This window comes from Anabrus simplex, chromosome 5, assembly GCF_040414725.1.
Source record: "Anabrus simplex isolate iqAnaSimp1 chromosome 5, ASM4041472v1, whole genome shotgun sequence".
In the NCBI taxonomy this organism is placed as follows: domain Eukaryota; kingdom Metazoa; phylum Arthropoda; class Insecta; order Orthoptera; family Tettigoniidae; genus Anabrus; species Anabrus simplex.
Genome location: NC_090269.1, coordinates 194,407,869 through 194,434,710, shown reverse-complemented (window position 1 = coordinate 194,434,710; position 26,842 = coordinate 194,407,869). Strand labels below are relative to the sequence as shown.

At 38.0% G+C, this 26,842-nt stretch overlaps 1 protein-coding gene across 1 annotated transcript in view; it reads right to left on the bottom strand.

Moving 5' to 3' along the window:
• Nucleotides 1-21,884, bottom strand: part of LOC136874758 (alkaline phosphatase) — a 220,959-nt gene extending 199,075 nt beyond the window's left edge. The window contains exon 1 of the mRNA XM_067148428.2: nt 21,786-21,884. Within this exon, the coding sequence (XP_067004529.1) occupies nt 21,786-21,867 (82 nt within the window). The 5' untranslated portion in view covers nt 21,868-21,884. The remainder of the gene's footprint in view (nt 1-21,785) is intronic.
• Between the last annotated feature and the right edge of the window lie 4,958 nt (nt 21,885-26,842).

Below are 26,842 nucleotides of genomic sequence, written 5' to 3'. Positions count from 1 at the left end.
GTTCTATTCCCTTCTGGAAAATGTGTAATGTAGGGGAACAGAGAGTGATTACATTCTGTTGGTTCCCATTCTACTTAAGTTTCTAAATCTCTAAATTTCTTAATACTTATTTGGCTTAAACGTTTCTCATTTAGTCACTCCGTTGTAGTATAGGACTAGCCTCTGTATATTTCCGCCTCAAGCCCACTTAGGATGTTAACTATTTCTAGAAGGAGTGCAGGTGTTTCGCCTCTTGCATTTTGTTTGTGGTCAGGTACAACAAAACTTTTTCGTTTGTCGTTAAGGCCCTTTAGTATGGGCAACTATGCCCCTGTTTATCGGTAAGTATTTCTGGAGTTAGTTCCCTTTGGGAGCAGTGATTTATATAATTGTTGAACAATAGATAAGCCCACATCTGAGCAACTGTATGTAAATACTGCAATGGAGGACAACCTGTAGGTTTCCAGTTGGAACTTAACGTGCGCCATATGAAACTGATGCCTCTGTGAGGCTGCACTATATTTGGAGCGAGACTCCCCTGTAGTGTAAATGATAGGAGTAAATCGTGCAATTGTGAGTTTAGTACCTGCCAAGAGCAATTCAGCCCTTTTCTGTGTGAATTCACATTTGTAATTCTCTCAAGTTTTGTATCTGATGGTCGGACTTCTAAGTCCACTATATTGTTAGAGCTTACGAGCTTATTATATGGTTGTTATTCATTCAGATTTTTTGTTTCTCCAATTTTAAAATCAGGAATAAAAGTAAAGAAATAAAATTTCAAAATGTGTTGTGTGAAGTTCTGCTCTAGTTAATTCCTTGTCCACCCATTTAACCCAGGCGCTCATTAACCCTTTCTGATCCACAAAAATCTCGGAACAATGCCAATATTTACAGTCACCACACCTGCAAATTGAAGAAAATCCTTTCAAGTACTGGCGCGATTCTTCTACTATTCTGCGAAAGCTGACCGATTTGATTAAGAAATACCCGTATTCACCGTGATTGTCACTTCCGTCGGAAAGATTGTTCTCCACAGTTGGAAACGTAATAAATGAAAATCGAAACCGCTTGTACGCGAAGAAAGTGGAGATGCTTATTTTAATGGGCAATTCTGGATGCCAGATGTACACTGTTATAAGTGACATTTCACTAACTTTACAGGTGAAAAGAAAGAAGCTGCTAAGGCTGCTACCTTTGAGGCAGGTCGAATCAACAGTCCTGGCCGTGCTGAACTACGTAGAGCCAATAGGATAAGGAGTGTGGCCGATGGCATAATGTTGAACTGTTATGATTTAAGGTGCCTGCAGCAGGCTCTTAACAGCTGGATGTGGATGATTGGACTTAAGGCTCGCGAATATTCTGTTCTATGCCTTAACCTATACGACTCCGGCTTTACTATGAGTTCAAAAATCGTCCCACGTAACATACGCCAAGAATTAATATTTACGTCTTCACATACCAATGCCTACATTTTAAAGTCAAGAACAAATCTGGTTCACTTCAAGAAGAAGTTACGTCATCGCCGCGTCATATGACCCCCAGAAGACATTTTCAACTGACATGAACTTGTCATTTTGGCCTCAAAATAGTTTTAGCTTAATGTTTTGCTCTGATAACTTTTGTTTTTACTTTTAAAATTTCAAGTTTTAGCTCATGATGTCCAATATTCTAGGATGAAACATGTAATAATCAGTGTAAATAAACTGAAGAAACTTGTATTGTGTAGGTCGGAACTTTGTGACTCTCTTTAAGGCCTATCTTCTCTGTCTTCAATGCGTCCCGTGGTGCCAGGATCTGGTCTACGTGATGTACGATCTGCACCTATCCACGTCTGCATACAAAATGTCATAATGGTGACTTCATGACTAATATGATAGTCTATAAGGCGATCCGACCATTCGCCTTCGTGCATTCCAACAATACGAAACATCAAGTGGGTCATCGTGATCATGTTTGACTCGAGAACAAACCGTAGTATGCTTCTCTGGTATGTAAAACGCACACATGTCCAACTTTTGAGCCTATTATATCGTCCATTTAAAAACACTGGGCAGCTATTACTACTTCTCCTTATATCACGTGATGTAGTGACGTTCTAGATCTTATCTTTAATCATTTACATTTCAAAATGCGTGCTTGAGCTTATTATAAATGAGTGACATGGTGTAGAAATATCTTAATCGGTGTGTTTTGAACAGGAAAGTGAACAGCTTCGCAAATAATCGCACTGTCTAAAGTGAAAGAGGTTCATGTAATTGTTCAACAATATGAAGCTTCAGCTACATAACTGTTTAAAATCTGGACTGTTAAAGTTTATGCAACATGTTAATGTTGTTTTTTTTTTTTTCAAATTGTTACTAAAAGCAGCTTCTATTTGATTTTCTCAGGATCAGAGTTCTTTAATGATGATTCCCATATACTGAAATGTTGTTTCCCGAACTTATAAGATCAAACTGTGCTTCACCTATGGCTAAGGGTGTTAGATATCTGAAACACGTGAGATATGCATAATAGATAAATAACTTGCTTCACTTCATCAACGCAAACGACTTGCTGGTATTCTTGCTCCACCCGCAGAGTAATGTATACAATAATTACTTTCTCTCTCATTAGATATCACAGGACTAATGGCTCCTTAAAATTTCGTTGTTGTGTACTGCCATTCTATTTCTGTGAACAGGAAATAAGAATCCTACAATCATCCAACAATAGATTATGGACCGGATATAAGTCCATCGAACAAGTACGTAAAATATATGCAGCAAAATGCCTTTTACCAGGTATAGAATTTGCAGTATCCCTCTGTTTTCAGGTAACAGATGTTAGTTTTTGAACAGCCGGATGAAATAAAAAAGAATAATTAAAATTAAAACATTTATGTTTTGCTAGTGGCTTTACGTCGCACCGGCACAGATAGGTCTTATGGCTACGATGGGATAGGAAAGGCCTAGGAGTTGGAAGGAAGAAGCCGTGGCCTTAATTAAGGTACAACCCCCAGCATCTGCCTCGTGTGAAAATGTGAAACCACGGAAAACCATCTTCAGGGCTGTCGACAGTGGGATTCGAACCCAAGGTCTCCCGGATGCAAGCTCACAGCCGCGCGCCCGTAACCCCACGGCCAACTCGCCCGGTAAAACATTTATAATGCTAACGTTGTGGCTGAGTCCCCACCTACTTTGGAGACGAGTCTAAGGACTCTATCAAAACGCTGCAAGTACACTTTATTACTTAAGGTTTACCTTGTATATGATAGGCTTCTTTCTACAACAATTATTAGGAATGCCAATGATACCGACATAAGAACCGAAAGCTAGGACAACAATGACTGAGGGTGCTTTCTTCTTGTCATGTAGACAAATTGAATCCCGGTTAATTAGAATCCTTGTGCCTTCAAGAAGCAGAGGAATTTATTTTAACTCTCTTTAACTCTGCAAGTACCGTCCTTGTTCGTAAGAGAACAATCATTTTCTTTAAGTCAAGCTCTTCTTGTTCACATCCATCTCGCCTTGTTAGAGTAGTAACAATTTCTCTCGAGTAATCTTGCTGCTGTACAATTGTTCCTTGCTGTAATTACTGGAATTCACAGCAGACTGCATTCAGAGTTGATACTGGTTCTCTCGAGTCGAGTGTTTTATCTTTAACTTCTAGTTCTTCTCCCGGCTAAGAGGTTACCGCTTTCCTTCTCTCTTGTGTCTGTCCTTCTTAAACTTCTCGTGTTAATATGCTTACAAGATGGACAATAAGAAGATAATATATTTCAGATGACAACATTTCACTCCCTATTATGAAACTGAATATTAAACATTGTGGAATTTACTTCGTATTGATAAGTCGTTCTATTTCTCACCATTTTCACCGAGTTGATGGTGATATTTACAATTTTAAGGGAATTTGGAAAGCACTAACTGTTCAATTTTAAAATATTGCCCATTTACCCTTACGCCACAGATTGCATATATACCTTTTCTTCCAAGTCCACATTCCACGTAATAAAATATACTTTTAGTAATACCTTGAGCTAAAATTTCTGAACACATCACATTGATTATATAGCATAGCTTTTATTGTAGCCTCCATGGCTCAGGTGGCAGCGCCGGCCTCTAACCACTGGGTTCCTTGGTTTTCACTCCATGTGAGAAATTTGTTGTTGTTATTTTTTTTTTCATAACTATTATGCTCTTCAGTCTGCTGAAGCTAACTTTGAGTAAATAAATGTATAAAGTACCTGAAAGAAAAAACGTATGGTAACAGTATTACACCTGCAAAAGAACCTACTTAATTAAAGAATTTAATTAATTTCATTATTTTGCGAGTTTTACAGAATGTAATTAAATTGGTCCTTTTACAGATGTAATACTGTTACCACGTGTTTCCTCTTGAAGGTAGTTTACAAATGTATTTACTGACTGTTATTTTCAGCAGAGCGAAACTCCTAACAGTCGTAAATTGAGTCGAAACTCAAAAGAAATGGCTTCAGATATTACAAAATGCGAGATTTGTGCTAGACAAAGCGCAGGCGGGACAGGTCTTTGCCCCGCTACTCCATTTTTTCCTGTCATATGTCATTCCACCAACGCTCTCCAATATCATTTCTCAGTCATTAAATATCGCTCCAGAGAAGTGCGACAGACCTCGGTGGATGACACAGTTCCTATCCTCGCCGATAGATGACGTCTTTATTCATTCCATGACCCGATGAAACTGGGAAAAGGCTGTGGATTTTCATTCATATTACTTATATTCTAAGTTCAGTGAACCGAAATTAAGTGAACATTATTGTTTGAATAACGTCAGTGACCCCCCCCCCCTGCGAGTCATGTGAGCTTGCCGCGCTGGGGAAGCTTGCGTGTCTCAGGGAAGCAGATAGCCGAGCCGAAGGTGCAATCAAATCGGATGGGCATCTATCGAGAGACAAAACTAGCGAATGATTCATCGAAAGAGCGGTAGCAAACTTTCCAAGTTGCAAGGGCGGCAGTCTACATGATAATACTCAACATGGCTTAACTGTGTTGATACTGTTACACGGCCGAAAGCAACGGGAAACTACAGCCGTAACTAACTCCCGAGGACATGCAGCTCTCTCTGCATGAAATGTACTGATTATGGCTTCCTCCTATGTAAAGTAATACTCCGGAGGTAAAATAGTCCCACATTCGGATCTCCGGAATGGGAACTACACGAGAGGGGCAATCATCTGGAAGATGGATACTGACATGCTGGGAGTCGGAGCATGGAATGCTAAAAGTTTGAATCGTTGCTGTAGGTTAGAGAATCTGCAAAGGGAGATGGATAGACTAAAGTCAGATGTAGTTGGTATAAGTGAAGTACGTTGGCGGGAAGACCAGGATTTTTTGGTCAACTGACTTAACACAAAATCAAACAGGGGAGAATACTTGTATAAAAGGAGACGAGAATTGAATTGTGATGGGAGATTGGAATGCAGTGGTAGGCCAAGGAAGAGAAGGTAATTCTAGGATAATTCGGATGGGGACAAAGGAATGAAAGAGGTAGTCGGCTGGTTGAATTCTGCACCAATCATAATTTAGTCCTTGCTAATACTTGGTTCGATCACCAGAGACGACGCCTGTATACGTGGATGAGACCTGGAGACACTGATAGGTATCAAATGGTCTTTATTATGATTAGGCAGAGGTTCAGAAATCAGGTGTTGGATAGAAAACTTTCCCAGGATTAAACGTGGACTCTGACCACAACTTGTTGGTCATGAAATGCCATCTGAAGTTGAAGAAATTGCAGAGAGGAAGGGATGGAAGAAGGTAGGATCTAGACAAGTTTAAAGAGTGCGAGGGATTATTTAAAGGAACATGTTGCAGAAGGACTAAATGAAAAGGCTGGAGGAAACACAATAGATGAAGAATGGACAGTGGTGGAATGAGGTCTCTAGGGCTGCTGAATAAACGTTAGGAATAAAGGAAAGATCAACTAAGAATCAATGGATAACTCAGGAGATACTAGACCTGATTGATGAACGATTACAAGAATGCAAAAACGGCAGAAAGAATACTGGCGATTAAAAATGAAATGGACAGGAAGTGCAGGACAGCTAAGGAAGAATGGATGAAGGAGAAGTGCAAGGATGTTGAAGGTTGTGTGGTCCTAGGAAAGGTAGATGCTGCATACAGGAAAATAAAGGAAATTTTTAGAGAAAGGAATATTAGGTGTATGAATATTAAGAGATCATCTGGAAAACCACTTCTAACGATAGACGACAAGGCAGAAAGATGGCCGAAACGTATCCAACAGTTGTATCAAGGTAAAGAAATGAATGAGATGTTTCTGGAACAAGAAGAGGTTGTTCATCCTGATGAAATGGGAGACCCTATTTCGACGTCAGAATTTGACAGAGCTTTGAGAGACCTAAATAGAAAGAAGGCACCGGGAATTGATGACATTCCCTCTGAATTACTGACTGCCTTAGGAGAAACCAGCATTGCGAGGTTATTCCATTTAGTGTGTAAGATATATGAGACAGGAGAAGTGCCATCCGATTTTCGGCAGAATGTAGTTATACCTATTCCAAAGAAAGCCGATGCTGACAAGTGCGAAAACTACCGCACGACTAGTCTGGTATCTCATGCCTGCAACATTATAGCACGTAAAATTTACAGAAGAATGGAAAGACAATTTTAAACTGAGTTGCGAGGAGATCCATTTGGCTTCATAAGAAATGTAAGAACACGTGAAGCAATCATGACCTTAAGTCTGACCTTAGAGGATCGAATTAAGAAGGGCAAGCCTACATACATAGCGTTCGTTGATCTTTAAAAGGCATTTGATAATGTTGGTTGGACCAAGCTATTTGAGATTCTATAGGTGATCGGTATCAGGTACCGAGAACAAAGAATTATCTACAATCTGTATAAGAATCAGTCTGCAGTTATAAGAATCGATGACTTTGAAAAAGAAACAGCAATCCAGAAAGGAGTGAGCCAAATTTGCAGTTTTCCCCCCTACTTTTAAATTTGTATGTATAACAAGCAGTAAAGGAAATCAAAGACAAATTTGGGAAGGGAATTACAATTCAAGGAGAGGAAATCAAAACCCTGAGATTTGCTGATGATGATGTTATTTTATCTCAGAATACAGAATGTCTGGAGAATGGTTTGAACACAGTCTTGGGTAAGGAGTCAAAATGAAAATAAGTCCAAAAAAAAAAGCAATGGAGTGCAGTCGACAGAAGTCCGTTGATGCAGGTAGTATTAAATTAGGAACTGAAGTCTTAAAGGAAGAATATGAATATAGTTACTTGGGTAGTAAAATAACTAGCGATGGAAGAAGTAAGGAAGACATAAGATGCAGACTAACACAAGCAAGGAAGGCCTTTCTTAGGACAAGAAATCTGTTCACTTCCAACATTGGTATAGGAAATAGAAAGAAGCTTTAGAAGACTTTCGTCTGGAGCGTGGCATTGTATGGGAGTAAAATATGGACGATAACATGCTCAGAAAGAAAGGAGATAGAATCCTTTGAAATGTGGTGTTACAGAAGAATACTGCAGGTGAATGAAGAGATACTGAATCGAATTGGCGAGAGGAGAACGATTCGGCTAAATTTGACAAGAAGAAGAGACAAAATGATAGGACACGTCTTAAGACACCCAAGATTTGTGCAGTTATTTTTTGAGGGAACTATAGGCGGTAGAAACGTTGGAGGTAGACCACGGTATGGATATGCCAAGCAGAATAGAGCAGATGTAGGATGCAGCAGTTATGTAAAAATGAAAAGTTTAGCACAGGATAGGGTGGCGTGGAGAGCTTCATCAAACCAGTCTATGGACTGATGACTCAAGCAACAACAACGTCAGTGATTTCCTTTTTTCTGATAACCGCTTCGTCAGAAGAAGGTGTATTATATAAATAGTCCAATTCATGTACTAAGAACTATTTTGCAACGATTTCAGTTTAATAGCTTAATATAATTAACTTTGCGTTTTCGAAAACTTGATATTATCCCTTCAGTAGTTTGTGTGACAGAGGTTCACAATGTCAGATAGGCGCTAGTCTACTATATACTATTCCCAAATTACATTCACCACAAGCAAACTCTCGCCTATAAACCAAATACCACATTCTAAGCAGTCGTATTTGTTATGACAATACCACCATCGCATATTAATTAAACATTCTTTACCAATTCGTCGAAACTAGAGAATTCAATATCGACTAGATTTGGAAATGCATGGAAATCATGTAAAAAGTGTATTTGTATTTAACTATTAACCGTTCCCGTAGATCCTTCCACGTTAAAGTTAGACTTATTTAGACGTGTGCGCTGTTGGTAACAATAGTGAATGGTGAAAATTAACTTACAATTGAACACCTCTCTGTCATATTTCATCTCTCCCGTCGGCCACTACTTCATAACGGAAGTCTGTAGACACCATCTTTGAGGTTGGGACCAAGAATTTTTCGCATAATCCTCCTTTCCTTAATTGCCAGTTTCTCAAGCAGTCTATGTGTTCGAAGTGTTACACATTCTGCTGCATTTAATGCTTCAGGTCTAATTACAGTTTGATAATGTCTAACTTCTGCATTTCGAGAGATAGACTTTTTATTAGATATGTTTTGAGTGAGTCGGGAGGCTGTTTCAAGCTTGTTGGCACATGTTAAAAATGCGAACATCTCAGAATTGTAGATTATTATTATTATTATTACTATTATTATCATTATTATTATCATTGTTAAATCGAAGAGATATGGTCACGTGGTAATGGCATTGAATATGTTAAGTGGCGTAAAAAAATCTACAAGACAGACCCTACACCAAAGGAGATATACTAAGCAGAGCCGGGTTGAGTTGCTCAGATGGTTGAAGCGCTGGTTCGTCGGTTCGATCCGGGCTCAGTCTGGTGGTATTTGAAGGTGCTCAAATATGTCAGCCTCGTGTCTGTAGATTTACTGGCACGTAAAAGAACTCCTGTGGAACTAAATTCCGGCACCTCGGCGTTTTCGAAATCCTTAAAAGTAGTTAGTGAGGCATAATGCAAATAACATTATTATTACTCTAAGCAGGAGAAGACTATTACATTTTTATTGATGTATGTCGTCGTTGCGCCGAGAAATAATGCTATGTTACAATGTTGAGGGGATAAATACTGACCCGCAGCACATGTGTCTCCTAGAACGAAAATTCGTTGATATAGCTCATGCAGTACTGAAACTTAGATGACAGAAGTTTTCTGGTCAGCGTTCTAAGCTGAAATATTATCACATGGCTTTACCTCTAGGCTCAACGAGGACGTCTTAATTGCGTAACATGTAAATAATTCTTCATGTACAGCTTGTTAACCACTCCAAGTAACAATCAGGTAATCTATAATTATTTGACAACATGAATGGATCGTTAATTACCTAGACTATTTGGTAATAGGGATCAGTTAGAAATAAACATGTCTCATTTAAACATAAGAATCGGGTAATCTAGAATTATTTGATAACATGAATGAATCATTACTTACCTGGACTATTTGTTAGTAGGGATCTATTAGAAATAAGCATTAACGTGAACACTCATTTTTTGTTGTAAGTGTTTAGAGAGCACAAAAGGATGGAGTTTTACATTGAACTCGAAGATTTTCTAATTTTATTACACCTCTTCGTAGAGGCAGTGTTTGGTTCCCCTACTTTAGTACGATAAATCTGAAGAACCTGGATCGTCGGAGTTACGATGCAATTTACCTGCCTATAAAATATGTACCAGACGTACTTTACGACTGGCTACTGAGCACAGTAAAGAGGTCGAAGATATAAAATTCCTTCACAGACAGTCATCTAGAGCCATTAAATTCTTCAGTCTTTTATGGTACAGAGTAACTCAATATGCCTATAGATTCAAGGAGTGGAAGAATTCACGGTGTTATCCATGAAATACTTAAAAACTGAGGAATACCTTTGTCAATTTACGCTATTAATAATTGATGACATTTTTGTTTGAAGGGTCTCAATAGACAGCAAGGAAATCTGTCGTCTTCAAATAATACCTTTTACGCTACTGGAGTATTTTATGGCCGGCCACGTGGTGTAGGGGTAGCGTACCTGCCTCTTACCCGGAGGCTCCGGGTTCGATTCCCGGCCAGGTCAGGGATTTTACCTGCATCTGAGGGCTGATTCGAGGTCCACTCAGATTACGTGATTATAATTGAGGAGCTATCTGACGGTGGGATGGCGGCCCCGGTCTAGAAAGTCAAGAATTAACGGCCTAGAGGATCCGTCGTGCTGACCACACGTCACCTCATAATGTGCAGGCTTTCTGGCTGAGCAGCGGTCGCTTGGTAGACCATGGCCCTTCGGGGCTGTTGAGCCATGTTGTTTGGTTTGGTTTGGTAGTATTTTATACGTTACGGATAACTATTCATAACCATAAAATCTATTGGAGATGCCTATCCAAGGTAAAGAAAGACTTCTCGGCTCACTGGAAAGAACATGGATTTGATTCCCCGTCAGGAAGTCTAAATTTGGACCCCCTCTGGAATGATATATGGCCCCAGGATTCACTCCGCTTACACCTCAAATGAGTGTTAATTCCCGAATTCAAAGGTGACCAAGCGTAGAGATATTACACTTAGTGCCGAGTTTGCAAACGGTGAAAGAAGCATTTACGTTGCTTTCTTCAGAGGACCTTCATGATTTTCTCTTTTAAGATTTTTTTTTTTTTTTACTAGCGTTTTAACGTCACACTAACACATTGAAGTACTGATGTTTAAATGGGAAAACAATCTTCGAGTCTATCGACGGTGGGATTCGAACTCGCCATCTCACGAATGAAAGCTTACAGCTACACAACCCTAACTGCGCGGCCAACTCGCTCAATAAAAGTTTTTCTTGTGTTGCCTTTACACTAACAATATTTTACAATTATGTGCAGCGGAAACCCAGTGATACCGATAACCTACCCTTGAAGTTGTATTTCGTGATACTGAAATCAAGAAGAAATAGCAATAATGTTTTATCTCAGAGATAACAGTCGGATTCAACCTGACCTTGAACTCTATTGCAAATTCTACCAGGGCAATGGTTAAATGACATATACCTAAACCATGGAGAAAACATACGCGACCGAGCAACTGGCCGTATGGTTAGGGTAGCGCAGCTTTGAGCTTGTATTCGGGAGATGGTGGGTTCGAACCCTACTGTCGGCAGCTCTGAAGATGGTTTCCCGTGGTTTCCCATTTTACACCAGGCAAATGCTGGGGCTATACCTTAATTAAGGCCACGGCCGCTTCCTTCCCACTCCTACTCCTTTCCTATCCCATCGTCGCCATGAGACTTATCTGTGTCGGTGCGACGTAAACCACATTGTAAAAAAAAACGAGCTACTGACGGCAATGTTCCTGACAAGCCCTTCTTAATGGCATGGACGGTTAGTCGCCGTTCTTGTTCTCTACATAAGGAATTCGAGATTACCACTGGCTGAAGGATGAACATTCGAGCTGCGGGGAAAACTGAAAGTAAATTCGAGTTCTTTCACCCGCTTTACTTACAAATATTAGACTGGTGTGATTAAACAAGTCTTGGAGCTACTCTCTCAGTTATTGGATCTAGGATTACTTAGACACCACTCAGGTAATTAGAGTTCTTACATTGAAATTCACAGAATACTGTAGATAACTACGTATATCTTTGTTGTTGAATTACAACAATAAAACTATCTAACTTCCTGGAACCGATACTAAGGCCTATTGCTACATGACTGATGAACAGTACGGTAATGTACGTACAGAACACAGTTTCATTCGTTCACACACTACTTTAAATATCACCAGGTTATTTTCATATTTTATATTGACATCAAATCACATAACGAAGTACAGAGAGGTACTCCCGCGTGCTACGTGACTCTCGCTTTACGAAATAGTTTCAAGGTTGTGGATCCATCCTATTAACCCCAGTAACGTAATACTGACCAAAGTTAGTCGATAACTACATGACTCAGGTAAATGTCGACCTTAAAGTCAGTTTCATGTACAGATTATTATCATTGTTCCGGAGATTTCGACGAACGCAGAGGTGTAAGAAAATTATGGGGTGAATGGTTGGACAGGGAAAGGACCAGAGCATAAGTTAAAGCACTAAATTTAGAAATGTTATTTCTTTCCTTCTTTTTTTCATCTTAAAGTTTTGTAGTTATAAAACCTGAATAAACAACAACAAATAACAGTTAAATAGAATAACAATGAGCTCGTTATCTCTGATGACAACAGCGGACTATCAGTCCAATTCAACAGAATAACAATGAGCTCGTCATCTCTGATGACACCAGCGGACTATCAGTCCAATTCAACAAAATAACAATGAGCTCGTCATCTCTGATGACAACAACGGACTATCAGTCCAATTCAATAGAATAACAACGAGCTCGTCATCTCTGATGACAACGGACTATCAGTCCAATTCAATAGAATAACAATGAGCTCGTCATCTCTGATGACAACAACGGACTATCAGTCCAATTCAATAGAATAACAACGAGCTCGTCATCTCTGATGACAACGGACTATCAGTCCAATTCAATAGAATAACAATGAGCTCGTCATCTCTGATGACAACGGACTATCAGTCCAATTCAATAGAATAACAATGAGCTCGTCATCTCTGACGACAACAACGGACTATCAGTCCAAAAATCAGGTACAATAGCGAAAATTTTTGACACAATAATTTATAAGGGTTGAGCAATATAGCTCTAAACAGGTACACTTTTACAAGAGCATGTTTGCCCCATTCATTTGCATTCCGCGAGACTGAGCTCCAAAAGTTGCTAGAGTGTAGGTTCTCAGAGGCACATGCTTCTTACAAAATTACGTCTGATAAACTTCAAAAACTGTGTTTACAGTCACTGCTGACATACATACATTTACACATTCATCTATCAGTAATTACACTTTAAACGGGGGCCATGAGTGCCCATACTAAATGGCCGTAATGCAGAAGAAATTTTTTTTACACGAACGGCCATGAACAAAAGACTACGAGGCGAAACTCTTGCACCTCTTTTAGGAAAAAATCCTAAATTGCTTTATGGCTCGAAGTTGTAGAGGCTAAGCCTATACCACAGAGGGGTGACTAGAGGTGAAATATTAAGTAGCAAAGCAGTGCGAAGAATTTAGAAGTTTATAAAATCAGTCACTCATACCAAGTTGAAGTGCAATCAACAGAGAGTGAACAATCTTTATTCCCTTTATTTACATATTTCTCAGCAGGGATTAGAACAGAGTCCTCAGACTTGCCGAACATTTACATTTAAACAGTGACTTTAGAAATGTACATTAATAAAATAAGTTTGAAACCTTCCACTCAAGTTATCTGCCTGGAGCTATCACACGTTAAGAAATTTCCGCCATTGCCTTGAGTATTTGGACCTTCCGATGTTGGCAGGCATCCCCTGTCCCCTTATAACGCCGCACACTCACTAGATCGGAGCTATAAAGATGACAATACGGCCTAAAGTGCCCAGCTTTTATAGCATCTCAGAGGAGAAAGTTCCAGAACTCTCTTGAGATAGGCAGAATGGCTGTACACACCTCCAATTTTAATTGGCTTAGAGAAATATATACAAAATTCCTGATTGGTTAATAACTTAAGGAATATGGAAACCGTAGGAGTGTTGACTACATAGCTACATCAAAAAGCAATCCGCAAAACTAAGGTTAAGAAGCTTTCAAAATAGAAATTTATTCGAGAATTAATTATCCTTAATCCCGTTGGAGGGGGCACATAGACCGATGGCAGAGACATCTCAAGGTTAAAGGTCCAAGTGTCTTGAGCGACATTAGTTCTGGATTCACGACACACATGGCCTTTTAGAAGGAGCGCCGTTCAACTGAACGGAGAAGGTGTACCCCCAGTACAGTCATAAACAGAAATATAAATATTTTCTGTTTATTTTATGCTATTTTATACTGCTGCATTTCTCAACGATTCAGTATTCAACCTGCAGATTTCAACAGGTTTATATTGTACCGGGAAATAATTATGGGGCCAGAGCATGGGAAGGATCTCAGGTAGTGTGCGGTTACTTATTGGAGCAGGTACAGAGAAGGGTATTTCCGCAGGACGAATAAATATGGTAAAATCTTTTTGACAATATTTTTTGAAATTTTCATGTAAATCACCCTGCAGTTGAATTGTCAAAATTAAATTTTCAGTCAATCTTTTAAAATGCAAAATGAAATATCAGCGCTCTTATATTCTGAGATATTCACTTGATGTTAAAAATGTCCGAAAGGAGTACCAATTTTCTGAGATCATCTAGGATCTCTTACATAGCTTTAAATTCCAAAATAACACTTTGCACATCGTACTTCATTTAACCAAATTGCATAAAACCCAAGTCCATCACTTGTGATGCAAACCTACAGGTTTTCTAAGATTTTTAAAAATAATATTAACATACACTTCCATTAATAATCTGATAGTTCAAGTAAAAGTATTCAGTCACTTGCTGTATACTCCTACAGTTCATCTAAATCGATTTTATAAGAAAAGAAAATAGTGCACTTGCTTTATGGCAAACCCTATAGTTCGTCTAAGTGAAATTACTTCAATTTATAAAAGATTTTAAAGAGAAATCTTCAGTCCAAAACAAGACATGGAGTCTTCTTGAATTATTAGGAATAATAAAATTCACACGAAGCACTTTTCTGTTAACGAATGTAGCACTATAAATGATTGAGTGCTTTGTTAAAAGTCAGTTAGTGCTCTAGCGCCACTGCTATTCTTACTGTACTTAAATAAGCTACCAGAACATATAAAAACGTGTAAATACCATTTCTACGCAGATGACATTCAACTTTATATACATACAAACCCGAAAGACATCCTAGACATTAACAAACTAGACGATGACCTGGAAAATATAAAAGACTGGAGTAAAAATAATTCTCTTAAAGTCAATCCACTCAAATCGCTCAATGGTATGGACAGGTAGGAACAATGGCAGAAGGGTACTCAAAATGAGTAGATGCAGATCAAGAACGGCATAATCTCGATAGATGAATCCAATTGTGTAAAATGTTTCCGGTGGTGGGAACATGGGATGCGAATGGAGGAGCAGTATAATGGATTCGGCCATGAAGGTTAAGAGAAGTAGAGGGATACCAAGGTGACGATGATTATGTGCCGTTCTTAATGATTTAAAAATAAGATGTGCGGAACTAAATAAGGACGGAAAGCTTGTTTTGAACAAGGAATTGTAGAGTCGATGGGTTAAATGAGAGAGGGACTTGCAGACTGAACACTGAAGGGACTATATGTCTATAATGAAGTTGTGTTTAATAATAATAATAATAATAATAATAATAATAATAATAATAATAATAATAATAATAATAATAATAATGCAAGAAGAAGAATTATTCTATATTATTATAGATTGTAATCTACAATCTGTATAAAATCAGTCTGCAGTTATAAGGATCGAGAGCTTCGGTAAAGAAACAGCAATCCAGAAAGGACTGAGGAAAAGCTACAGATTGCAATGTTTATATAGTACAGGCGGTAAAGAAAATGAAAGAGGAATTTGCAAAAGGAATCATAATCCAAGGAAAGGATATCAAAACTCTGAGTTTTGCCCATGACATTTTATCCGAGTTAGCAGAAGATCTGGGGAAATTGCTGAATGGTATGGACAGAGTCTTGGGAACGGAGACAAGATGAAAATATATAAGTCCAAAACAAAGGTAATGCAGTGAAATGGAACGAAATCAAGTGATGCAGGAAATATTAGGTTAGGAAATGAAGTCTTAAAGGAAGCAGATGGATATTGTTACTCGGGTAGTAGAATAACTCACGACCGAGCGCTGTAGCTGCGGTCACTTAAGTATCCAGTATTCGGGAGATAATGGGTTTGAACCCTACTGTTAACAGCCCTGAGGATGGTTTTCCCTGGTTTCCCATTTTTCATACCAGACAACTGTTGGGGTTGTACCTTAATTGAGGCCACGGCTGCTTCCTTCCCACTCCTAGCCCTTTCCTATCCTATCGTCGCCCTAAGACCTATCTGTGTCGGTGCGACGTAAAATAACTTAAAAATAAAAAATTTCTAACGATGGTAGAAGTAAGGAGGACATAAAATGATGACTAGCAAAAGCACGGAAGACCATTCTTCAAACAGGAAATTTTCTCACTTCGAACATTGATGTAGGTGCTAGAAGGATGTTTTTGAAGACTTTCGTCTGGAGCATGGTAATGTGTGGAAGTGAAACATGGACGATAACTGGCTCAGCAAGAAAGAAGGAGAATAATAACTTAAAAAATTTGGTGTTACAAGAGAAATCTGAAAGTGAGATGGGTATATTGAAACACGAAGGAAGACATACTGAATCGAATTGATGAGAGAAGATCGATTTAGCTAAATTTTACGAGAAGAAGGTATAGAATAATACGACATATCTTAAGACATTCCGGATTTGTTCAGTTGGTTTTTGAGGAAAGTGCAGGCTGTAATAAAGGCAGAGGTAGACTACGGTATGAATATGACAAAAGAATTAGTGTAGATGTAGGATGCAATATTTACGTAAAAATGAAAAGGTTACCACAAGATTGGGTGACATGGAGGGCTGCATCAAACCAGTCTGTGGACTGATGACTCAAACAACAACAATACACTAATAATAATAATAATAATAATAATAATAATAATGATAATAATAACAATAATTCAGCGCATGATGGGCTTCGTTCCTCATCCGTACTAAAGTCGAAGTTGTTTGTACTTAGAAAAACAATCGGAAAAGTTTTGATAAATATTATGGACAATCACTTCACGTACTGAAATATAATTAATGTAAATATTTCTTTAAGACCTGGACTGCCTCCAATGTCAATGCACTGGCCTTCTGAGTTCAAGGTATGGAGTACGATCTGAGCCCAGTCTGGTGTTATTTTAAGAAACTCATTTAAAGGCAAGTAATATAACTCCTGAGGAACAAAACCGTGGCACCTTACAAATGATTAGTGAGACGTAAAACCAGTAAGTTATATTATTATTATTATTATTATTATTATTATTATTATTATTATTATTATTATTATTATTATTATTATTATTATTATTATTAAGATATAAGGTGGACAAACGCCAGTAACATTCACCGAGTACGTTCTGTGGTTTTCAATAAACAAGCAAAAACATATTCCTTAAAAAAGGTTACTTTCATACAAATGAGTTTTAAAAGCTTCCTCTTTGGATCAGTGGCAGTCTCCGAATCTCTCACGCTCAAACGTTACAGACATTGTCGAATTTTCAGGACAGGGAAAAATCCATTCAGCGCCCCATGTCGTACGATGTCGTGATATAAAAGATCTCTCGTGATACATTCAACGTTCTAAATGACAATCAGTCGTAGATTGCTCAACAGTGTTCCGGTTCCTCGAGAATAAAATAAAACTTTGAAAGCGAGTTTGTTAAATAGGCAGAACAAATGGTGTGGATTTTATGAACGCAGTAGCTGAGAGTTTTGTACTATTAATGTAGGTCTACCCCTTGGTTTCGTTTCCTAATAATAATAATAATAATAATAATAATAATAATAATAATAATAATAATAATAATAATAATAATAATAACAATAATGTTTAATGCTTTACGTCCCACCAAGACGCCGAGGTACCAGAATTTAGTCTCGCACGAGTTCTTTTACGTGCCAGTAAATTTACCGACGTGAGGCTGACGTATTTTAGCACCTTCAAATACCATCGGACTGAGCTAGGATCGAACCTGCCAAGTTGGGGTTCAGAAGACGAGCGCCTCAACTGTCTGAGCCACTCAGTCCGGCAATTTTGATTCCCTATACGGATAGGGAATGAAGTGAGGTAACATTTTAAGGAATATTTTTACGGGAGAATTCCATTCCAGACATTAACCTCAGTTGAGGAGCTAATGAAAACCTATTGAATGAAACTGGATAACGAGGTGGAAGGAATCAGCTGTTTCCTGTGAATAGGAACTCTCCAGGCATTTACTTGGAAGTGAAATGGGAAACCAGAGAAAACCATTCTCAGGACAGTCGACGGTCATATCCGCGCGCACTCGTCTCCCGAATGCAGAGTTTGTCTCTATAACCGTAAACTTTCTGTAAACTCTCTTCAGCTTACCCATTTATTTCTAGAGTCGTGCGAGCCACCTAGGCTCATTGTGGTGGTAGCTTGGGGCTTAGGGCCGGTTGCCCTTCCTGAAACCACGTGAATTTTGAAAATCTCAGGCCAGGATCGACTGGGATTCGAAACTCAGCTTTCTGAGTGGGAATACAGGAGCTAAGCCACTGAGTTAATTACGTCACTGTATTATTGCCATTATTATTATTATTATTAATATTCATGTATTTATTTCCTTATTGAAATGTCGTATGGCTTTTAGTGCCGGAATATCCCAGGGCGGGTTCGGCTCGCCAGGTGCAGGTCTTTCTATATGACTCCCGTAGGTGACCTGCGCGTCGTGATGAGGCTGAAATGAGAATGAAGACAACACATACACCCAGCCCCGTGCCGTAGGAATTAACCAATTAAGGTTAAAATCCCCGATCCGGCCAGGAATCGAACCCAGGACCTTCTGAACCTAAGGCCAGTACGCTGACCGTTCAGCCAACGAGTCGGACATTTCTTTATTTATTTCATCGAATAGCACTTTTACAGAGCATCTTAAATCAATACTTCAATTCTTGCTACATTCCTTCCGCCTTCGTCTGTTTCATTCGTTCTGATCTCAGTTTCCGCAGCTGTTCTATGTTACGTGGCTGCTTTCTTTTTCTTTCTTGTTCATCCCTGAAGGTCGCTTTTTGAATTTTGTCCCTGAATAACTTCCTATTATGTGTATCTTTAATGTCAATGTTTGCTTCTTTGAGGTCATTTAATGTCCATGTAAACCGTTCTGGTTTTTATGATTTTATTAAAAATTAGTTTTTTCAGTCTGTTATTATTCTTAATTCTGTTCAAATATCCGAAAAACGACAGTCTTCTTTTACGCATGGTGTGTGCTATATTCTTCACCAGTACGTGTCCTGTTATATTCTGCTTCTGTTTACCTTGGACCAAGAATGCTTCTAACCACTCTTCATTCTATGTTCATAATTTGGTTTATTTCACCTCTCCGCATTTTTTTTTAGTGTTTCGGCTCAATAGCCTCAGACCGCACAATGGTATTGCAATGTTTAATTTTGGTGTCCTATGACAATGCCTTCTTTATTTCTAGTGATCTGGAAAGATACGTACATCTTCTTTGCTGTTACCTCTAAACTGTGTTTTTCGTTGCTGTTGATATTATTATTATTATTATTATTATTATTATTATTATTATTATTATTATTATTATTATTATTATTATTATTATTATTATTATTATTATTATATTTTAGGAGTATTATTCTTGGAGGTCGTAGGTATTCAGACTGCTTTAGGAACATTTCGCATCAAAATGCGGTTTTATATTTTTCAACCGTGATCAGTAACCCCGTTAGTTTCATGGCCTATATCAAACAGGTTAAATTGCTAAATAGTTTGTTCAACAAGCTGCGATGAAAATCCGCGCTATAAAGCTGAATCATCACGCATTCCAAACATAAATGTGAATGCTAAATACATACAATATACACAGAGATCACGTTCAGTGTTTGCTTATGAACCATGGAGTAAATCTTGCTGGCGTCGATGGAATTTGCCTTATACGACTTAAATTAAATAATACAAAACTTTCAGAATGAACATTATGAATGTGTTATCAGAAATTTCAGTTTTAGCATATTTCAACGTACAAAGCATCGAAGCGTCTTTAATCCACAAGGGGAAGATGCCATTTCAATACTGACCCGCAGCACATCTATCACACGAACGAGACTTCTTGCCAAGTCGCAGCGTACTTAACCCTAGATTACAAAGCTTTACCCGACAAAGTTTCAAGGTGAAATATTTCATGTAGGGGTTTTCTCTGACACAGCGATGAAATATTACTTTTTATACTATGGTCTGTCAATAACGTTAGCACTAAGTACTAACTATCTGCTCCTATAGTACTGTTACACTAATGATGTGCACAGTATCTAAATAAACGAGTTACACTCGTTACGCTCAAAAATATGTATTTGTCTATAATTGCACGCATGGAAGGTAATTTTTTACTGACAAAGTATGTTTGCCTTAAGTAATACTGTGCCATTTACAGTTATAAATACCACACTCTTGTAGAATTTAACCTGAGGTTGTACACATACTCACACTATAACAAACACGCATGAAACCTATCTAACAGATTTTATATAAAACAAAATTCTCATTGACACGGTATAAAGCGTTATTTTTGTCTGGCTTTTCATATTACATTCCCAAAAGGATAAATATGATATGCATTCCAACAAGATCAGTTCATGTGCATATGGGGCTCACCTATTATTTGATAAACCTTCCAAATTGCTGTTGTCAAAATTGTGGTAAATAAATAATAACAATAGAAATACTAAACTCCCCTCATGGACGTATAATTATTGACCCTACAGAAATCAGGCTTCGCAATCCCAAACACCAGACCAAGGGATGTTCATAAAGAAAAGTGCAACGCCTATGAGACCGCAATTCCACAGAGTAAGGAACAGTTAACATTTACAGAAGCAGTGGGTCTTGTGGGTGGAGATCGTGGCGCAATAACAACACATTTACACAGTACTGTAAGCTGTTCAGATTGGATAACAAATTCACCAACAGAGTGACTTCGGTGCCTGTAAAGGTTTCAACCGCATCTCAGATGAACCAATTCTTTAAAAGTTATGAGTGGCATGCCGAGCAGCAAATCTTTCTCACCATCTAGATCAGGGGTTCTTAAACTGCTGTATGCGTACCCCTAGTTGTACGTCTGAGATCATTAGTGGGGTACACGAGCAGCTTTCAGGGAAGAAAATTAAGGAAAATTGAAATTTAAAAATAAGTAAGAAGAAAGTTAAATATGTATATATGGAGCAGCCACGGTTCGCTTGATAGTTTCGTCTGAACTACGACACATCAGAACAGCGTCACGCCATGCAGGAACAAGGGTCCTATTGAAATTTTAATGGTTCGCAATGTCTGAGTTCCAGAATTAAGATCGAAATCCTTATTTATTAATTTGATATCGAGATTAAAATCCAGCGTTTTTTAAAACTGCCGCACAAACACGCTATCGTGTGTTACTTTCTTATCATTGTATTATACCTGATACATACACAAACTCTTAAACTTCTTGTGATGTTTTATAAAAATGTATTTAATTTCACAATCTCGACTTATTCATTACGTGTATTTAAAAGAATGGTTTACAAGCAATTAAAATGCCTTAATAATTAGCTAGGTAATCATGTTTTTTTTTTAGTATACTTTAGGGAATTTTTGTGAGGGTAGATTGAATTTTTTGCCATGAGTTAGGGGTACAATTTCATAACAGTTTGGGAACCTCTGATATAGATTATAAAGACACAAATGTTTGGAATTATTTGTGTTGTGATAAGCCCCTAGTAGGAGGAAGCTGAATGCCACTTGCTGTTTAAAGTAATAATTAGTATCCTGAGCAGAGTATATAAACACTATCAACAAATTAACAGTTTTTAAAATTTCATGCAAGTTCTCTGATAGACAAAAATTGTCTTTAGAGATATATGAGGAAAACCACATTTTCAAGCTAATATTTCCATTTTCGTCTTGGCAGTTACAAATGAGGTTTCTTTTACCTACTGTGAATATGACATCTGCAAAAAAATGATGTTTCAATTTAAATACATATCATAATTTTTTAAAATATAAAATAGTTATAAAATATCATTCACATCCTACCTTGGACGGTTGCAATGACAATCGACTCCTTAACGAGAAGTGCGACGAGCAAGAAGAAACGGAGACATTTCCTGAAGATCATTGTAAGTACCCAGTGACAATGACGTTCTGTTAGGACACTCAGTTACTAAGATATAATGTACACATATTCTCAAAAGGAGTTCAACTCAACAAATAGAATAAACGTTCATGAATATCATTCATGTACACGCAAGAATATTTTACCACACTGTTCACTATCTCAGTGATCACGAGCTCCGGATATTTTATTAAATGTGTATATTTTATTCAATGTGTATTCACCAACTGAACAGACTAATTATCGTCTTGTTATTTATGTTTTTCCGTAGAATTGAGTTTTGGGCTTCAGTACAATTACTTTGTAAACAATAGTCTGTTTGTCTACCACGAGAGATAGAAGCACAAAATGCACACAAGACAGTACTCCTTCAAAGTCATTATTCATCAAACTATAGTATTTCCGTCTTAATGGAAACAAAAATGTATAGACAACAGATTTACTTCACCTAGGTATTATCTCCAAAATCTCAGTATTTACATTCCGAGAGGTTGTCAGTTAGTCAGAGTTGTCATATATGTTTCAAAAACATTTTTATTAGGCGTAAATAATTTCGACAGCACTGAAGTGGAAAACGTTTAAATGTAACTATCTAATCGACACTACTACGTGCTTAACGTAAGTAAAAATATCGAGTTTTCTCGAGGCAATATGCTAAACACGACACAGAATTTAGTCAGTGGTCAGTAATTTATAACGACTAGTAAGTGAAAATATTACATCACCACATTCAATTTTAATTCTTTACTTCTTAATGCAGGAAAATGTGCATGTTCTTATATACAATTATAAGAGAGGGGACATCCAATATCTCTTTCCAGGAAGTCGTCACACTTTCTTCCACTTACAATTAACGTCAAAGCTTATATTGAGTAGCACAGTGTTTTGCCGAGTTCGACGTCTCTCGTAGACGACATACGACTATGAACAGACAGAGAACGCTACGCGGCCGGCGCGAGCAGACGTCGGCTACCGACTGAGCAGAAACCGATAGTGGAGGCGCTTCTTGTGTTAGCGCCGAGGCGTTGTGTATCTGCGCACTGATACCAAACTGCTGTCGCTTCATGCGTTGCAAGTCGCTAACCGGAGGTGTCAGTATCCGCCAGTCAAACTGCAAAATATGGTTAATTTTAAAACTTCCAATTCATATACAGGCAGAAAGACTTCGATTTTCACACAGAAGCAGAAATGAGCATCGGTTCACTTAACTTGAAGATTCCCTTTAAGTAGGCTTAACTGTTTAGTGCCTGGTATGTTTTGAGTACACAGAAGAGATAAAAATGGAAGCAAGTTTTTCGCAACTGTTGATATTGTGTTCATAGCCATGGCAACTTCAGCTTAATTTGTAATCCAAACCACTGGCAGAAATAAAATATATGGTACTCCCCTGAAATTGGAATAAGCAGAATGAAATAATTCGGTCCAATAAACGGCAAATCCTGGAAAACTCTCAAACGTTACTCTTTTGAACTATGAAATTCAGCCACCTTAATGTATACTAGTCTCAGTTATATACATAGAGGGGAAATCCAGGTGCAATTGTCTATTTATTTCATCTAAGTAAGCTTCATACAGGTAAATGAATGAATAAATAAATACTTGAATGGACCCAGCTATATTCTGCACAATTTTTATTTCACGTCATATTGGCTGCCTACGTATGAATTTTGATAATCTGTCTTTATTTTATCTTCGACATGGCGGAGGCGTCTACTGCTGAGTTTTAATTTCTTCAGGTGAATGTGTCAACTCGGATCTGATACATGCCGACATCGTGAGATCCTTAAATATGAACATTGAGATACATTTCCCTTTATACATAATGAAAACATTCTTAGTAATGAAACTTCACTAATCATTTTTATATATGTTGTCTGCTAGCAGTTGTTTAAATATATTTCATATTATCTGGATGACTGAATTATTCCTGTGAGACCTCAATAAATCTTGAATCCTGGAGACCATGAAAGTAACTTATTTAGTGGGACGTAAAACCTATAACATTTAGATTATAAACCTTGTAAAAAATGAATGATTTACCTACACATAGTTTGATACATGAACAACTTACGTGACTCATCTTCATCATTGGTACTAAAAATGATAAGGCAACTAATATATTTTCGACAGTATAATTCATTGATCCCAATAAATTTTATTTTTACGTGGTAATAAAGTCATCCATTGATGATTACATTAAAGGTGACGACTATGTCTACATAAATCATAATAAATTATTAATATAGCACTGACAGATATTAGTTCAAACCATTTGTGGTCTAACGAATGGCCCAATAGTTCGACGTCTGGGTTTTATTGCGATTTGGCCGTGTGGTTAGGCTCACAGCTGTGAATTTTTTTCTATTGCCTATCAATAAAGTTAGCACTTATCCACAGTTAAAGTGTAGCAAGGAGAACTATTACTTCGCATTCAATCGTTTTAGTACTTCTGATGTTCTAATCGTTTCCTCTGTTTGACAAAACATTATAATAAATTCAAATGGATCCGATTTGCTTTCTTCAAATGTGGTTGCACTGATAAACATCCAGGATCATTTCAGACACCTTCTGAATACTGTCTCGAGAGTGGTTTGGAAGAAGAATGTTTCAAAGGTGACCGTGTTCAGCTTACCTTCAATCGATGTGTTCAGTGTCACCACGGATTACTTATAGTCTTTCATGTCTGCTGAACTTGAACTTCCAGGGATGCGTAATTTATTTTACTTACAGCATTTAAACGCTTCTGAATTCATTTGTTCGCCCATATACAATATTCAGCCGCGTTTGAACTAATCTGCACGAGGATTGCTGTCCTTATGTGTACTCATAGTCTATATTTGGCACCTCGTAGCTCCTATGTTTCTTGCCCATAGCAGCTGTAACTTGCATGGCATGCATATTTCTATATTTCGTATTCAACACACTATATAGATTCAAAATGTGCCGGACAACAGTTGGGTACCCTTCCTTGTAAGTATTGTTTGTTTATATGTTTACATATCATTCACTCGAGCTCTACCTACTGTAGGTGATATTTTTTTCTCTATTTGACAAAACATAAGAAATAACAACGTCATGTTTGTGAATAGATTAGCAAAAAGTTCCACCTTCTGATATTCCATAAAACCGCCCATTGATCGCCATATTAGATTAACTTCAGTGTTTGTCCATCCCTTGTCCCCTGCTCTACGGGGTTGGGTGTTAGGGGAGATGAATCTGTCGTGGCGGATTTTTATGACCAGATGCCTTCCTGACGTCAACCTCATCAGAGGAGTTACTGAGATGAACTGAATGACGTGATATATTTTAGTAGGAAGGGAGAGGGTGAAACCCGGTGTCGTCACATAGCCTACTCCTCTCGAATAGCACCAAGGGGTCTGCTCAAGGCTTAACGTCACCGTCCGACGGACTAATCACCATCAACAGCGTCATATGCCCTCACTCCATATGAGCACTGCCTAGAGGTTTGGAATTTAATCCAGGCTTTTGGCACGCAATCTAGTGGTTAGAAATTGTATACCACCACCTCTCCTAACCTGCCGGCCAAATTCTGATGGACCGAGCTCGATAGCTGCAGTCGCTTAAGTGCGGCCAGTATCCAGTATTCGGGAGATAGTAGGTTCGAATCCCACTGTCGGCAGCCCTGAAAATGGTTTTCCATGGTTTCCCATTTTCACACCAGGCAAATGCTGGGGCTGTACCTTAATTAAGGCCACGGCCGCTTCCTTCCCACTCCTAACCCCTTCCTGTCTCATCGTCGCCATAAGACATATCTGTGTCTGTGCGACGTAAAACAACTAGAAAAAATTCTGATGGTGACAATTTTTTGACCAACGGGACTCGAACCGGCTTATCTCAGCGTCAGAACGTTTAGACTTCAACGCCTTAACGATCATGACCACCAGTCGGGAATTAGATTAACTTCAGTATCAGTATCCACTTCTTGATTATAGAATGCCTTTCATCATCAGGAGTGAAGAGGATAGATCACATTCACACTGAATGTTTGGAATGCAATCGACTATGGTCAGTGATAACATGATATTAAATGGTAAGTTCAAAGCTAATCGTGAATGGAATTCGTCTTAAACTCAAGCGTGTAAATTCCTTTGCGGTTTAACAACTCGGAAGAATAGTAGCAATTAGATTAGCGGATTCCTGTCCTATCGACTGAAACACATTCCATGAGAGGAGGTAATACCACTGAGACAAAGAGAGAGGATTGTGGGAGAATAATTTAGCACATATTGATTCTTAAACGTACCTAGACCACGACATATGACCACGTTTCACCTGCAAATATGATATAAAATCAGAATATAAAGCTTCAAATTAACCAAATAACTTTCTTTAAATGATTCATAAATAACTTAGAAATGAATTTGGGACTGTCTTTTAACCGGTGTGGGAAGAAGGATAGCATTTGTGGAGAACAAAGGTCATTGTTACCGTCCAGTTATACTATCCTTCATCATCAACGAATATACAATTAACGTGTGATAAATGGATCTCTGTGGTCATAAGATAGTTCACGAACCATGGATGATAGTCGAACGTCGATTAAAAGGTTCTAAAAGTCAATTTGCCTGTACTGTCGGTATTTAAGGTTCTCATAGCAGTCAGATGACAATGACTCACCATTTGGAGGCTACGAAAACGACAAAGCTTAGGCCTACATAAAAAGTTGATTGACAACTGCGAGGGTCGTGTAAAATATGCCTATAAATGATTGGTGTATCTATTACTTAATAAAAATCGTATCAATCAATAATTTTGAAACCCATGAGGAACCCCTTATTGACAAACGCTTTGCAACGAATTCAAGAGAAATTTAAAAAAACTTCAAGCTTATGTGAGTGACGTAGTTCCTTTTCATGTGTCTGTTCAGCAAATTCTTAGAAACGAGTCGGCAAATAGTGCTAAGTTCATCTACGTAACATTAAATTTCCTACAGTCCTCTTGTTCGCTATTTAATATA